This window comes from Pinus tabuliformis, chromosome 4_2 (genome assembly GCF_031772625.1).
Source record: "Pinus tabuliformis cultivar Carrire ecotype Pingquan chromosome 4_2, CPIR1, whole genome shotgun sequence".
In the NCBI taxonomy this organism is placed as follows: Eukaryota; Viridiplantae; Streptophyta; class Pinopsida; order Pinales; family Pinaceae; genus Pinus; species Pinus tabuliformis.
Genome location: NC_142304.1, coordinates 114716172 through 114732166, shown reverse-complemented (window position 1 = coordinate 114732166; position 15995 = coordinate 114716172). Strand labels below are relative to the sequence as shown.

The window sequence follows — 15995 nt, the reverse complement described above, 5'->3', positions numbered from 1 at the left end:
TTGTTCCAAGTCGCAAAGCCTTTTATGAATCTGATATGCTTCAGGGTAGCGACATCGCTAGACATACAGAGCAAGGAATTGTTCATCCGAAGTTTTGAATTCTCCCAAAGGAAAACACCATAATCCACACCATCGTGACCTGCTCTCATGCCAACATATCTAACGGACCTGTATACTTGAATATCACATAACCTTCTCAGCTTTTGCGGCCCGGAATTATTCCTAAGTTTCTGCAGGGTTTCTCTGTAAGGTGCCAACAAGTCCTCTCTGAGGAGCCTGAATTGCTTATCAAGGAAACTATATGGATCTGAATAAGGCTCGCCTACCTTGTTGATAGGTATGCAATTACCATCACCTGTGATTCCAATTGACAAGAATTCCTCCGCTGAAGGGATGATTTGGACTCACACCGACAAGCACAACATCTTTAGCTTCTACCTGATGAACATCTCTACAGGAATGTGCTCTTCAGCCGCCATTAAGGCAAGCAAGCTACCATCATCATGACCCACAAGAACAACTGATGAAAACCCCATTTCACGACAGAACGAAAACAACAGATTGACCTGAGATTGAAACTAATATGAATTAAGCATTTCCTTTTCTTATCGGTGTAACAGAAACTTCAAGCATATTGCTCATTATGATGGCCAATGTTTGTCCAATTAAACCAGAGAAAATTGATCCTGCAGTCCCCCATAGAGCATAGGGTCATTCAGGTGTATTTAATTTGAGAAGTCTAAAGAAAGATCCTTGAGCTGGGATCATAAAAGCGTTCTATGAGGGCCACAACAGTGCTCTTACAGCAAGTTGTTGAGAGAAGCTAGGCTTGCCATCCAACATCTGTGCAAGCAGACCAACGTACCCTGCCTGACAGAACCTTGTAACTGATAATGATAAGTAGTGGCGTACACAGTAAATATTCTATAAGCAACAGCTGCCTGGTCTGTACAAAGACTCAAAACAACTCTTGCCTTATCAAGATGTGGCCGAACAACACTGGCAGCTTTTGCAATATAAGGTCTGCTAAACTTCCTTACCATCTTTGCCTGAGGTTCAACAAATTCTCGACCTCTGACAAGGTGAGGAAAAACGGCATTCCATAACATCTCAAATCTCTTGATGCACCTAGCTTTTATACTTTTTATATGTGGAGATGCAAGAATTATAAGTTGCTGCCATTGTTTCTTCATAGTAGAACTCCATTTATCAAATTGCAGATTTGCCCTTTTATTTGCAGCAACAACCTTTTCTGAAACCTTCTCTCTCAAAAGGTTGACGACAGGTTCTGCATGTTCTGCCCAATACGATGCCACAAGTGCCTTGAACTTATGTAAATGAACTACGATCCAAGGTGGTAGCAAAGCTCCATATGCCTTGATTAAATCATCTGTCTTTGCTGCAGCTTGTGCTTTGGCCCTTAACATGATTGCCTCAGCTATATGGAGAGCCTGTTCTGTTTGTTGAATCTGTATCCAGCGTTCAGCAACAAAGTTTTCCATCTTTTCATATTTGGATAATTGCTCATGTGCTTTCGTTTTTTCTTCATTTGCCCGCAACTCCAATGAACTAACTTCATGCTTATGGTTTCTAATATATCCCTCAAGGCTTTCCACCTTTGCTTCAGTAACCACATGTTTACAAGTAAGCTCCATTTGCCTTTTAAGAGATATGAAAGGTTATTCTTCTTGAATGATAACACACCCCAGAGCTATTTTGCATGACAGTTGCTATGGATTCGAGCAAATCCCCAATTTTGTAGCGCAGCCTAAAACATGTTGCGCTGCGAAACTACAAAAAGGCTTTATGCGCTGCGGAAACACTTAAAAATTATTACATGAGCTATGAAATAACCTAAAGAGCTTTGTGAGCGGTTTTGAAATTTTGGCATTAGAATTTTCAGTGATAACAGTAGCTCCACTTGGGATAGTGTGCTCCTGTAGTACACTAAGAACTCGCAGGTCCAGTGCTTTATCCATTTATGAAAAACTGAAATTTGCTCGACAATCATCCCCTTCAAGCTTCTGGGGCCTTCACCTCGGGCTTAAGCTTGATGATCACTGCAGGAGAAAGAAATCTACATCTACTAAAAAAAAAATGCTCAGTCAACCTTGAGCTTATTTGCCTTTTCCTACCTACCTACCCTAACAATTCAAATTTCTTTCAGCTCAATCAATGTGAAATTTCCAATGTAGCCAATCATTTGTTTTATCTGATGTTTGATTTCTTTGACTGCATCGGAGTTCAGAGCCACTATGATATGGCGATGACCACTGCCACTGAACTTGCCTCTGACCTTCATAGAAGAACTGAAATACTGAAGAGTAAAACTCTTCCATGTAGTCGGCTATAGGATCCCAGAATACATGATCAGCTTGATGGTTCTCGTAACTTTCTGGTTGTGCAAACTGATCTTCAACAACAGTGTACACTTCCTCAACCGTGAAAGAGAAAGGAACCAACACTCTCTCCTTGTGTTCTGCCATAGAAGGCTTCTGAAAATAATGATCATGATTATGAAAACTATATGCCTGAATTTGACCTTGTAAACCTTCAATGTCATTCTCAATGTCCTTGGCAAATTCATCCAAAAATTTCATTTTATCCTCTGCCTTGCAGTCAAATGATTTTAGATAAGAAGACAAGGACAAAGAAAAATTTTCAACTATTTCTTCATTAATATGATGATCATTCCACTGTTTGAAACCTTGAATTGAAGGAGAGTTTGCCACCGCATCTGATCTATCCATCCATTCCTCCAAAAACATAAGCCAAAAGTCTTCAAATGACTTAATGGATTTGGTAGGAAAGCTTTCAATCCACTGTTTACATTTCCCTTGAAATGAATCATAGAATAACATAATGCAAACATCCTCATGTTTAACTCTAAGAAGCTCGGTAAAATCACAGAAATCTGATATATGCTTCAAAGTTAAACTCAAATCTTCTCCATTGAGTTTTGGACCATTCCTTAGAAAATACGCATCCTTGGGAAAATGATTTCGGAAACCATGAATTCCTGAAAAATCTATGCATGCATACCTTGAAACAAGAATGGTAGCATCTGGGTCCTTCATAACTCCAGTGGAATCACCATGAATGTATGAATTTTGAATTCTTCAACAATGGAGTCGCCAAGGTAGATTTGCAGCCTTGAAAACCTTCTGAGCTCCTGCTACCTTCAGAAGTTCAGCTTCATGATTTCGGGAATGAATAATCTTTAGACTCCCGGCAGACGCACCAAAATGTTATCACAAAATCAAGCACTGGAAGGCTGCTGACTAGGTAGACTCTGTGTAACTGTTTCAGACCAATCTTTTTACTAAGGCTTAGCCTCCTTAGCCTGAGAGGGCTCTCTCAAAAGGTTATTGATTTTTACTATTGATGAGATGGCTAACTCTTGCAAAGTGAATTTAACAAATATGTTGGCTGGACAAACATTACAAAGACTTCCATTGGGATTATGGAGTTAATCATCCTTCAGTAAACTATAACACTACTCATACATAGAAGTCAGGGCATGTGATGTTTAAATACTCAAAACACATCTCATAGAAACCTCAGCTTACAAATACACACAGGAAATCAGAGCAGCAAAGTGAATTCTGAGTGATTGTGTATTTATACAACTGTAAAAACATTAAGGATAAAGCAAAACCACATATCTTGAGCATTGAAACACTGTATGAATCCTGAGAAGACAAGCAACAAATTGTATTACTGAAACTGAGTTTTTACACAAGCCAAAACAATACTCTGTTTTCTCAAATATCCAACCCTCATTACATAGATGATTCAACTATATATAGAAACATAATTATAACTACTTGGAGCTTCCTCCTCCAGCATGAGGGGAGCTCGATGACTGCCACTAATGACACCTATCTGCTTTGTAACAAACTATTAAATACAATAACTGATAATTGAAATTCTAAAGAGTACTAATCTGATTATGACTCTAACTCTATCTCCTTCGTAGAAGGATTCCTCCTTGCAGCTTTGACACCTGGTTTCCTTTTCGTTTGGCTGAGATGGCTGAGACGAGCAGTTAATGCTCCATGTTTGTCTTCAATGACACATATTTTCTGTTACCCTGAAACACAGGCCCCTGTTTGTCGGTCTTTGATGTGCTGCTCCATTTTGGTCGTCCAATACTAGAAAGCAGATAACTGAGATCCAGTTGTTGACTCTTCATGAGGGATATGCGCCTTAGTCTTAGCAAATCTGTTCTTCCAATAATATCCTCCACCTTCGCATAACCCAGCTGTGCAAGAATACCTCTAACTTCTTCTACAACATGCAAGAAAGAGTTAATCACATCTACAGGTATACCAGGAAACCGTGCCCGCAATTCCTCTCTCTGGCTTCATAGTCCTTACAGATAAAACCACGATATCACTTGGAAGAAAGTCATTTACATCCCTCCATATTTCCAGCTTAATTTAACGGGCCTGGCTTTGTCAGCCCTTGAGAAATCATAAGAAAACCTGTTAGTTACAAGCACAGAAATTTACTTTCCTAAACATAGACAATAGACATTCTGGAAATAATGAATTCATCCTGCCGAATGCGACAAGTGGCATTAGATTCCTTGCAGTGGGCCCAGGAAAATTGTGGACTCAATAATCACATTCTTGTTTCAAGTTTCAGTCTCAATCCATTCTTCAGTTTTACTTGCCTTGGTACAAAACTTAAGTTTTCGATTTATTGCTGCTAAGGCAAACTCCAGAAGCTAAAATTTCCTTTCATTGATACTGTATTCACAAACTGCCTCTACCCTCACCAAATCCTACGAGAAGACAATTTTTACTGGTAAATTTTAAAGTATATAAGAACCGTCATTCTCAGATTTTTCTTGCACTAAACGACAGTAGAAATTGCCTTGTAAATTTAAGGCCTTCAAAACGCTACAATGCTGAGCCACTGATGCTAGGCCCGAACTTGTGACTGCAGAGCACCATATTAAACTCAGCTTTTCCAGTCTTTGACAACCCCGTCCAAGAATATTAAGACCAACGTCTGACAGATTACGAGTTTCCAGTTCACCTTCTTCTGTTCCATGTTTCTCTGCAGAGTGATTTCTTTTGAGTGTCCGCCTTGACGATGAACTTCCAGCATTAGTATTTCTGCATGACCTTAGTCCAGTTCCAAGGTGAAAGCGTAAATCTTGCTTTAGCGACACTGGCAGCCTTTCATCCATGTACACACAACGTAGATCACTAAAGCGCTGGACTAGCAGGCCTACGCATCCATCAGGACTGTCTGAGGCCCCTATTCGAATTGTGTGCCTGCTTACACTTTCCAGACGATACCATCTCTTGCAGACAAGAGCACAAGAATCCCTCAGAAATATAAACTGCTGGATTACGACCCGCCCTTAGAGCTCCTACAGGGCTCCAACTGAACTTATAGCCCAATGGATTATTTGCATCAGCAGGTGATGGAAGGCCTCCACAGTATGAGACAAAAGACTTGATCTTTCCTCCTCTGAAATGAGCTTGATTGATCATTTTCATTGCCATCATATGATCTATTCCTGGGTCTAATCCCATTTCACATAAAATCGTCACTCCAACACTTTTAGCTCTTTCATTTGCATCTGACATGTTCTTACCGACATAGCTTGCCGTGACAAGATGCTTTTTTAACTCAATGCATGCATGCGCAATTTGGCATGTGGCAACTGGCAGGTAATAAGCTTATCACAACATCTACCTCAGATATATATTGTAGAAGATGGTCTTTATCAACTATATCAAGCTCGACTGCTGTTGTATTAGGAATCCCTTCAATTACCTTTTGAGCATCCTACAGCTATAAAGATGCCACAATAACTTGAACATCATTAACTGCTTCTCTGCTGGTTTCTCTAATTCTGGGAATTTGAGACTCCGAAAAATTGCATCCATTCAAAGCTAAGAATTCAATTTTTCAATCAACCGCGTTCTCCATTCACACGCAATTTCAATTCTCTCGACCATTTTTTATCAATACTTTGGGATATAGATCGTTGTTCCAAGTCGCAAAGCCTTTTATGAATCTGATATGCTTCAGGGTAGCGACATCGCTGGAAATACAGAGCAAGGAATTGTTCATCCGAAGTTTTGAATTCTCCCAAAGGAAAACACCATAATCCACACCATCGTGACCTGCTCTCATGCCAACATATCTAACGGACCTGTATACTTGAATATCACATAACCTTCTCAGCTTTTGCGGCCCGGAATTATTCCTAAGTTTCTGCAGGGTTTCTCTGTAAGGTGCCAACAGGTCCTCTCTGAGGAGCCTGAATTGCGTATCAAGGAAACTATATGGATCTGAATAAGGCTCGCCTACCTTGTTGATAGGTATGCAATTACCATCGCCTGTGCTTCCAATTGACAAGAATTCCTCCGCTGAAGGGATGATTTGGACTCACACCGACAAGCACAACATCTTTAGCTTCTACCTGATGAACATCTCTACAGGAATGTGCTCTTCAGCCGCCATTAAGGCGAGCAAGCTACCATCATCATGACCCACAAGAACAACTGATGAAAACCCCATTTCACGACAGAACGAAAACAACAGATTGACCTGAGATTGAAACTCATATGAATTAAGCATTTCCTTTTCTTATCGGTGTAATAGAAACTTCAAGCATATTTCTCATTATGATGGCCAATGTTTGTCCAATTAAACCAGAGAAAATTGATCCTGCAGTCCCCCGTAGAGCATAGGGTCATTCAGGTGTATTTAATTTGAGAATTCTAAAGAAAGATCCTTGAGCTGGGATCATAAAAGCATTCTATGAGGGCCACAACAGTGCTCTTACAACAAGTTGTTGAGAGAAGCTAGGCTTGCCATCCAACATCTGTGCAAGCAGACCAACGTACCCTGCCTGACAAAACCTTGTAACTGATAATGATAAGTAGTGGCGTACACAGTAAATCTTCTATAAGCAGCAGCTGCCTGGTCTGTACAAAGACTCAAAACAACTCTTGCCTTATCAAGATGTGGCCGAACAGCACTGGCAGCTTTTGCAATATAAGGTCTGCTAAACTTCCTTACCATCTTTGCCTGAGGTTCAACAAATTCTCGACCTCTGACAAGGTGAGGAAAAATGGCATTCCATAACATCTCAAATCTCTTGATGAACTTAGCTTTTATACTTTTTATATGTGGAGATGCAAGAATTATAAGTTGCTGCCATTGTTTCTTCATAGTAGAACCCCATTTATCAAATTGCAGATTTGCCCTTTTATTTGCAGCAACAACCTTTTCTGAAACCTTCTCTCTCAAAAGGTTGACGACAGGTTCTCCATGTTCTGCCCAATACGATGCCACAAGTGCCTTGAACTTATGTAAATGAACTACGATCCAAGGTGGTAGCAAAGCTCCATATGCCTTGATTAAATCATCTGTCTTTGCTGCAGCTTCTGCTTGGGCCCTTAACATGATTGCCTCAGCTATATGGAGAGCCTGTTCTGTTTGTTGAATCTGTATCCAGCGTTCAGCAACAAAGTTTTCCATCTTTTCATATTTGGATAATTGCTCATGTGCTTTCGTTTTTTCTTCATTTGCCCGCAACTCCAATGAACTAACTTCATGCTTATGGTTTCTAATATATCCCTCAAGGCTTTCCACCTTTGCTTCAGTAACCACATGTTTACAAGTAAGCTCCATTTGCCTTTTAAGAGATATGAAAGGTTATTCTTCTTGAATGATAACACACCCCAGAGCTATTTTGCATGACAGTTGCTATGGAATCGAGCAAATCCCCAATTTTGTAGCGCAACCTAAAACATGTTGCGCTGCGAAACTACAAAAAGGCTTTATGCGCTGCGGAAACACTTAAAAATTATTACATGAGCTACGAAATAACCTAAAGAGCTTTGTGAGCGGTTTTGAAATTTTGGCATTAGAATTTTCAGTGATAACACCTTCCTCTGAAGGCAGAAATTATGCAGGGCCCCTTCCATAATTTTTCAAACTTAGCATGTTTTCCCTTTTCTTCATTTCTAGCATCCCACTCAAGAACCACATCTCCCAGATTGAAATTGTCTTCCTTGGTTTTGCGGTCATAAATCTTTTTAATATTTTCCTGGAGTTTGGACGAGTTCTGAAAAGCCTCTTCTCTTGTCTGTTGTAAATGAATCATATGATTTATCCTCCTTTGTATGTCATTAGTTTCACTATCCAATTCCTGTAGAATTTTCATTACTGGGACAGCAAGAGATGAAAGAAATACTGTATCAACTCCATATACTAGCTGAAAAGGACACGTACCTATTGATTTTTTAGTGTTGACCCTGTCCGCCCACAAGGCATTGATGAGTTTTTTTATGCCAATTCTTCTTGTTTACCTCTAGGACCTTCTTGATGATATTAACCAAGGATTTATTGGAAGATTTCTCAAGAACATTTCCTTGTGGATGATAAGTAGTAGAATGTCTTAGCACAATATGATATTTGGCACAAAGTCCACCATTTTTTAGATTTGAAAGCAGCAACATTGTCTGTAGTTATTTTCTGTGGGTAGCCAAATCTAGAAAAAATATTAGACTCCAGGAATTGAATGATGACAAAATCAGTAGCTTGCCTGGTTGGGATAGCTTCAATCCACTTTGTAAAGTAGTCGGTGGCTGTTAATATCCATTTATGTTGTGCTGAAGATGAAGGATGGATTTCGCCAATGAAATCAAGACCCCATTGTTGGAAAGGAGCTGAAATTAAAATGGGTTGTAGTGGTAATGGCAAAAGTTTCCTCTTTCCTTGAAAAATTTTACATTCATGGCAGCTCACGACTGTTTTGTATGCATCAGAAAAGAGGGTAGGCCAATAGAAGTCAACTCTTAAGATATTATTTGCTATAGTTTTCCAAAAGTGATGACCGCCACAATCTCCTTTATGAAAATCATTCATTACATCTTTAGCTTCATTTTCTACCAAACAATTCAGCAGCACACCTCCAGGATCTTTCCAAAATAAAACACCATCTAGAATACAATATTTTGAAGCTTTCAGTTTCAGTGATCTAGCTTTACCTTTGGGGACTTCCAGAGGGGGATTCAAGTGCTGCAAGACATAGACAATGTCAGAATACCAGGGTGAGGACATGAACATATCGGACACCTGCAGGAAAGGGTCATCTTCTTCTTATTCTTCTGACAATGCAACAATCAAATTGATATCTAGTGCATGTAGATTTGATTCAACCATGAGTTTGGCTAACCCTTTTCCTTTAATGGGCTTTGTAGGCTTTATCTCCAAGTCATACTCTAGCATGGCTACAATCCACTTTCCTCTTTTGCCTTCAGGATCTGTCTGCACAAGAATTTCTTTTACTGCTATAGTAGGAACATAAGCAATGGTATGAGAATGTAGAATATAAACTCGGAAATCCTTGAGGGCTTTTACCAACGCCAATGATTGCTTCTCAATGATATTGTATCTTAGTGCTGTATCTCCTATAGTGTGACTGAAAAATGCCATAGGCTGCTCATTTTTTTGATCTTTCTTCTGCACTAGGACTGCTGCTAACGTATGCTCAGAAGCAAAAGAAAAGATGAAATCTGAAGTATAATCTGGACTAATCAAAATAGGAGCAGTAGATAATGCAAACTTTACAACATGAAATGATTTCTTAGCCTCCAAACACCACTTTACCTCATTGTCGTTATTTAACATGTTTGTCATTTCTTTCAAGTGCTCAACTAGATTAGGTATAAATCTTCTCAAAAAATTAATTTTCCCATTGAAAGACTGAATCTCTTTCTTGTTCCCGGGGAAGTCTAGTTGCTGAATGGCCTCCACTCTTGTAGGATCAATGTGGATGCCATCTTTAGAGATGATGTGTCCTAGTATATTACCTTCTTCCATGGCGAACAAACTCTTCTTTGAGTTAAGTGAGATGCCAAATTTTCTGCATTTATGAAAAACAATCCTTAAGTGATGCAAGTGATCTTCATTAGATTTTGAAAACACTGTAAGATCATCTAGATAGATAACCAAAAATGAATCTTTTTCATTTGCAAAAGCTATGTCCATAGCCCGTTGAAAAGTAGTTCCTGAATTCTTCAACCCAAAAGGCATCTTGGCATACATGAATGTACCCCATGGCGATGTGAAGGCTGTCTTGACCTGATCGTCCTTGTGTACTAGAATTTGATTGGCCAGAGTATCCATCTAATAGTGACATCCTAGAGGATCCAACCACCCTCTGTAGTATGTGATCCATCTTAGGCAAGGGATAGTTGTCTTTCAAGGACATCTTATTGAGATTTCTGAAATCAATACATAGATGAATTTCCCCGGTCTTGTTTCTCACAGGTACTAGATAAGAAATCCATTTAGAAAACCAAATTGGGACTATGATTCCAGACTTATAAAGTATATTTACCCCTTTTTCAATCAATGGCAACAAATTGGGATTGATTCTCCTTAATTTCTGTCGAAATGGCTTCTGATCGAGCTTAATAGGAATGGTGTGCTGAATGACACTTTTGTCATAAACTTTCAGATCTAAATAGTCCCAAGCAAATGCATCAGCAAATTCCTTCACTAATGACATATAATTACCCTTTGTTTCAGGAGATAAGGACTTTGATAACTTGACCATTTTATGATTTTCAGCTGTGTCAATGTTTACATCTTCAACTCCCTTTTCTGTAGGAACCATGGTGGGCTTCTTGGCGAAATCATCTGTATCAAATAACTCTTCCAAAGGCACCAATCCTCTTGGAATGTTGTTGTCCTTGAGCTGTAATACTATTGAAAATGCAACAAGATGGTGGAGCTTAGTGGAAAGGAGTCGCCTTCACTAAGTGGGCTCGCGGGCTATTTTTGGCACAAAGTCTATTTTTAGACTGTCTATTTTTAGACATATGGATCATGGTCTATGAGTTGCAGGATGCTGTTTATGGATGATTGGTCATGTTGGGAAAAATATATGGACTTCTATTTTTGGTTCACAACGGAGTGATCGGAGTCTATTTTTAGACTGCCAGGCTAAAAATAGAAACCGTCAAATATTATTAGCCCTTAGTAATATTTGGACTCACATTATCTTATTCTCTTGGAGCACTTCAGTTCGAGCTATGGATGTGGCACATGTAGCTGAAAAAAGGAATCACGTGGTTTCTTATGTGTTAATTGACCTATTGCATGGAGGACTTCAGTTAGAACTCATGCATGCGAGTTCTATGGAGTTGGATGTGGAGTTGATGGAGTTGTGTTCAGTTTGACTTAGTTGAACTAGTTGTATTTAGTCTAACTAAAGGATACACTAGTGATGAGTTGTGTGAATTAAATATTAATTAATTCACTAATTATTAACTCATAAATCAACTAAAGAATACATCAGTTAACTCAGTGCATGGGCAGTTCAATAGAGACAGGTATTAGAGGTAAGTGAAAGGGCGAGTTGTGACTATCAGTTGTGCATGAGATTTGCACATGCATGGATTGAGTAATGCCAATGAGGATTTCACAGTGTGGTCCAATATCAAGGTAATTGTAGCTTGTGCTCACGTGATTCTCTTGCAGGATTGTGCAGTGGAGGCAGGCAAAGCAGCGGAGGAGATTTGAACCTGTGACTTGTTCGGATTTGAGCTAGTTTTGTGTGTAATAGGTGGAGATATTACTGAGTACTTGTGAGGAGTATTGTACTATGTATTGTTACATGTTCTTAATCATTATAATATATAGATAGTGTGGGGTTTTCAGCTGTATGCTTTCCCCAGGTTACATACTGTGTTAATGTGCGCATGCGATTGATGTTTCATTGATTTTAATGCTGCTAAATTGATGATCAATGTAGAGGAGGTTATGTATTGTGCATGTATTCTGCAATAGTGTATAATCGGGATAATCTCTGTGAATAAGTGTTTATTATTCAAAATTTCTACATGGTATCAGAGCTGGTTGATTTGTAGAAAAAGTTCTACAGGATATCAAAGCGGGATTGATCATCGGATCTATTATTCATAAAGTGTTTACATTTTATTTCTTCAGGCAGAGTCTGTAATCGGGCCAGGTAGCTTCTGGATTCATCCTTCTTTTGGAAGGTGAGATATCCGGTGAATGCCCATACAGTCGATCTCTGTACAAGAAATACTTTGTTCTCACGAATTTTAGATCAGAAGCGGTTGAGTTTTGAGCTGGTGGAATGGCGCTCAAGGATAAAATCAGAAACATCAAAGATGAGAATGGAGATGCCACAGATTGTTTGCAGAAGAAGAAAAATAAGCAAGTTGTTGGATCTGCAGTGGGAGAGGCCTTAGCCTCGCAGTTTTAGCTTGATTTTTCATTGATCGCATGTTTGGTTTCAAGTGTGATGGGATCGGTATGGTTCTTGGATAGTGGTGCGTCTTTTCACATGACAGGAGATCAAGATTTGTTTTCTGATCTGGAGGAGAAAAATCTTGGAGTGCACATCAAGATGGGCGATGATGGTAGATACAGTGCGACTGGTATCGGTACCATTTCCTTTGAGAGGGAGTCTGGTAAACCCTTTGGATTGAAGGAAGTGATGCATGTTCCAGGATTGAAGAAGAATCTTATCTCTGTGGCGATGTTATAAGACAAGGGATATGATGTTGTCTTCAGTGAGGGAAAGGCTTTCCTGCGCAGCAAGACAACTGGAGAAACCCGGAAGATAGGGGTTCGAGTCAGGAACCTTTATCAGTTGCATGTAGATGCATGCAAAGCCTTGAGCAGCGAGGCAACTGATGGAGACTTGGTGGTTGAGAGGGAGCGTATATTACCTCTTAACATGCAGAGCCAGAAGAAATCTCAGATGATTGTGGAGGAGCCACGATTGGTGCAGCAGCTTCAGGAGGTTGTGGAGAAGCCACAACAAGGGAAGCTGAGAGGAGATCGAGTAGAGACATCTACTCATGTAGAGATCTCCAGTAGGGGGAAACTTCGAGCCAGGTGGGCAGAGGGATCGCATGTAGCCATACCTCTAGGTAGGAGATGGGGTGATGTGGATTGATCGTCCTAAGGAGGAGGGGCAGGATCCTTGAGGTACCCAACCTCTTGGATGAGACCTTGCTACGGGAGCCCCAATGTGGAGTAGCAGGAACTGACTGATTGGGTAGAGACAGATGCGAATGGAGTAGCAGAGAGAGCGACAGTGTAGGGAATCCCAGGACAGCGCATAGCTAGTAGGTTGCAGCAATGCGAGAGGCACAAGTGTTTTACACAGTGCTAGGTGACATAGAGAGGTGTGCAATGGTGTGAGATGCATGGAGATGTTGCAGTAGCGCAGATGTCAGAGAGGGAGCACTTGTCAGCAACAAGTAGAGCTTCAGCATCAGAGTATGTTCCTAGCCCAACAGAGTGGTCAGTTGGGAGTGTTTTTGTTCCAAGTGTTGTTGGAGCAAGTGGACCGGGCAAATGTGTTGCATGCAGTATATTCCAGAGTTGCAGATAGGGGTTGCAGATAATCCATATCTTGTTGAGAGGGAGTGTTGAAAATGCAACAAGATGATGGAGCTTAGTGGAAAGGAGTCGCCTTCACTAAGTGGGCCCGTAGGCTATTTTTGGTGCAAAGTCTATTTTTAGACATATGGATCATGGTTTATGAGTTGCAGGATTCCGTTTATGGATGATTGGTCATGTTGGAAAAAATAGATGGACTTCTATTTTTGGTTCACAGCGGAGTGATTAGAGTCTATTTTTAGATTTCCAGGCTAAAAATAGAAACAATCAAATATTATTAGCCCTTAGTAATATTTGGACTCTAAACATTATCTTATTCTCTTGGAGCACTTCAGTTCGAGCTACAGATGTGGCACATGTAGCTGAAAAAAGGAATCACGTGGTTTCTTATGTGTTAGTTGAGCTATTGCATGGAGGACTTCAGTTAGAACTCATGCATGTGAGTTCTGTGGAGTTGGTTGTGGAGTTGATGGAGTTGTGTTCAGTTTGACTTAGTTGAACTAGTTGTATTTAGTCTAACTAAAGAATACACTAGTGATGAGTTGTGTGAATTAAATATTAATCAATTCACTAATTATTAACTCATAAATCAACTAAAGAATACATCAGTTAACTCAGTGCATGGACAGTTCAACGGAGACAGGTGTTAGAGGTAAGTGAAAGGGTGAGTTGTGACTATCAGTTGTGCATGAGATTTTCACATGCATGGATTGAGTAATGCCAATGAGGAATGCACAGTGTGGGCCAATATAAAGGCAATTGTAGCTTGTGCTCACGTGATTCTCTTGCAGGATTGTGCAGTGGAGGTAGGCAAATCAACGGAGGAGATTTGAACCTGTGACTTGTTCGGATTTGAGCTAGTTTTGTGTGTAACAGGTGGAGATAGTACTGAGTACTTGTGAGGAGTATTGTACTATGTATTGTTACATGTTCTCAATCATTATAATATACAGATAGTGTGGGGTTTTCAGCTGTATGCTTTCCCCGGGTTACATATTGTGTTAATGTGTGCATGCGATTGATGTTTCATTGATTTTAATGCTGCTAAATTGATGATCAACGTAGAGTAGGTTATGTATTGTGCATGTATTCCGCAATAGTGTATAATCGGGATAATCTCTGTGAATAAGTGTTTATTATTCAAAATTTCTACAAATACTTCAATGTCAGTTGAGTGGATGTTTGGATCATCAAGTTGTATGCATCATCAATATGAGAATTCTGAAATTCTCCCTCCAATTGCAGAAAACTATCTATTTTCTTATCATCACCAAACACTTGCCAAAATATCATGTTATCTGGGGTAGCTGGGTGATGTTTGACATGGATGGAGCACTTGTGATTAGGATGAATAGGGATCTTCACCATACTTGCTGCGGTGGCAAGTGAGTCAGCTATGACATTCTGAGTTCTAGGAATAAGAGATAAAATATATTCTGAAAAAGTATTGAGAATATCAAGTACAACATTGCGATAAGCTCTCATTCTTGGGTTCTTGGCTTGGTATTCCCCTTTTAATTGCTTTATCACTAATTTAGAGTTGCCATAAACATAAATATTTTTTTCTCCCAACTTTTTCAGAATCGTGAGGCCAACAATCAATGCCTCATACTCTGCCTCATTGTTTGAACATTCAAAAGTCAACTTGTAAGAGCTCATTCTCACATTTCGAGGGATTTTATTTGACTGATGTAATGGACCATGTATCGAGACACCAATTCCCACTCCTTCTCTTCCCAATGCACCACTGAACTCCATGGTCCAAAGACCATTTTCTTTATCCAAAAAAAGGATTTCTGAAGACTGAAATTTTTTATTTTTAGGATTTTGAACAACTATCTCAAAACTTTTTGTTTTCTGCACTACTCTTTGAATTTCCTCAATAGGATTTGCAGGCTGCATACATTCTTCATCAACCTCTTTACCTTCTGCTGTAATAGCTTCATGTATGCTACTCATTACCTTGGGAATTGCTGAAATTTCCAATCGCTGACTTTCATCATCAACAAAATTTATATCATTAAACAGAATGAAAGAATCAAGATCAGTATGAACATCATGTATAGGATGATTGACTGGCTTCTCCTTACTGTTGATCATAAATTTCATCTTCTTTTCTCTATAAAGTTTTCAGAGCTATCCAAAAATAGGGATAGTGGCGTATGAAAAGTCAAGTTGTAGAGTGCCCTTTAATTTTTCTCCCCAAGACCTTGAAAGAAACATGCCAAGCCTAAGAGGAATATTGGCAACTACGACATCCATGAGTACATTTTTGGTCGGGATTTGGTCCAAGGACACTACCAAGTCTTTAATAAGGCCAAGGCATTTCACTCTTCCAGAATCAAAGGAATAAAGTTCATGATAAGGTCGAGTGATGCTCAGTCCTAGTTTATCCATGATGGATTTAGGCATTAGATTGTGGGAGGCACCATAATCTAGCATATCATTATGAAGGATAAAATCATGAAGTTTAAGACTCAGATAAAAAGGAGGGATTTCACTATCCTCAGGAGCTCCTTCTAAGGCTGGACCAAAAATAATTGCTGGCTCATCATCAGCCATCTGGTCAA

At 39.6% G+C, this 15995-nt stretch overlaps 1 protein-coding gene across 1 annotated transcript; it reads right to left on the bottom strand.

Moving 5' to 3' along the window:
* Nucleotides 1-588: 588 nt before the first annotated feature.
* Nucleotides 589-1655, bottom strand: LOC149168522 (uncharacterized). The gene is made up of 2 exons (XM_089424908.1): nt 866-1655; nt 589-686 (listed from the first exon to the last, which is right to left on the bottom strand). Exons 1-2 carry the CDS (start codon nt 1653-1655, stop codon nt 589-591), a joined length of 888 nt encoding a protein of 295 aa, XP_089281034.1.
* Nucleotides 1656-15995: the final 14340 nt, after the last annotated feature.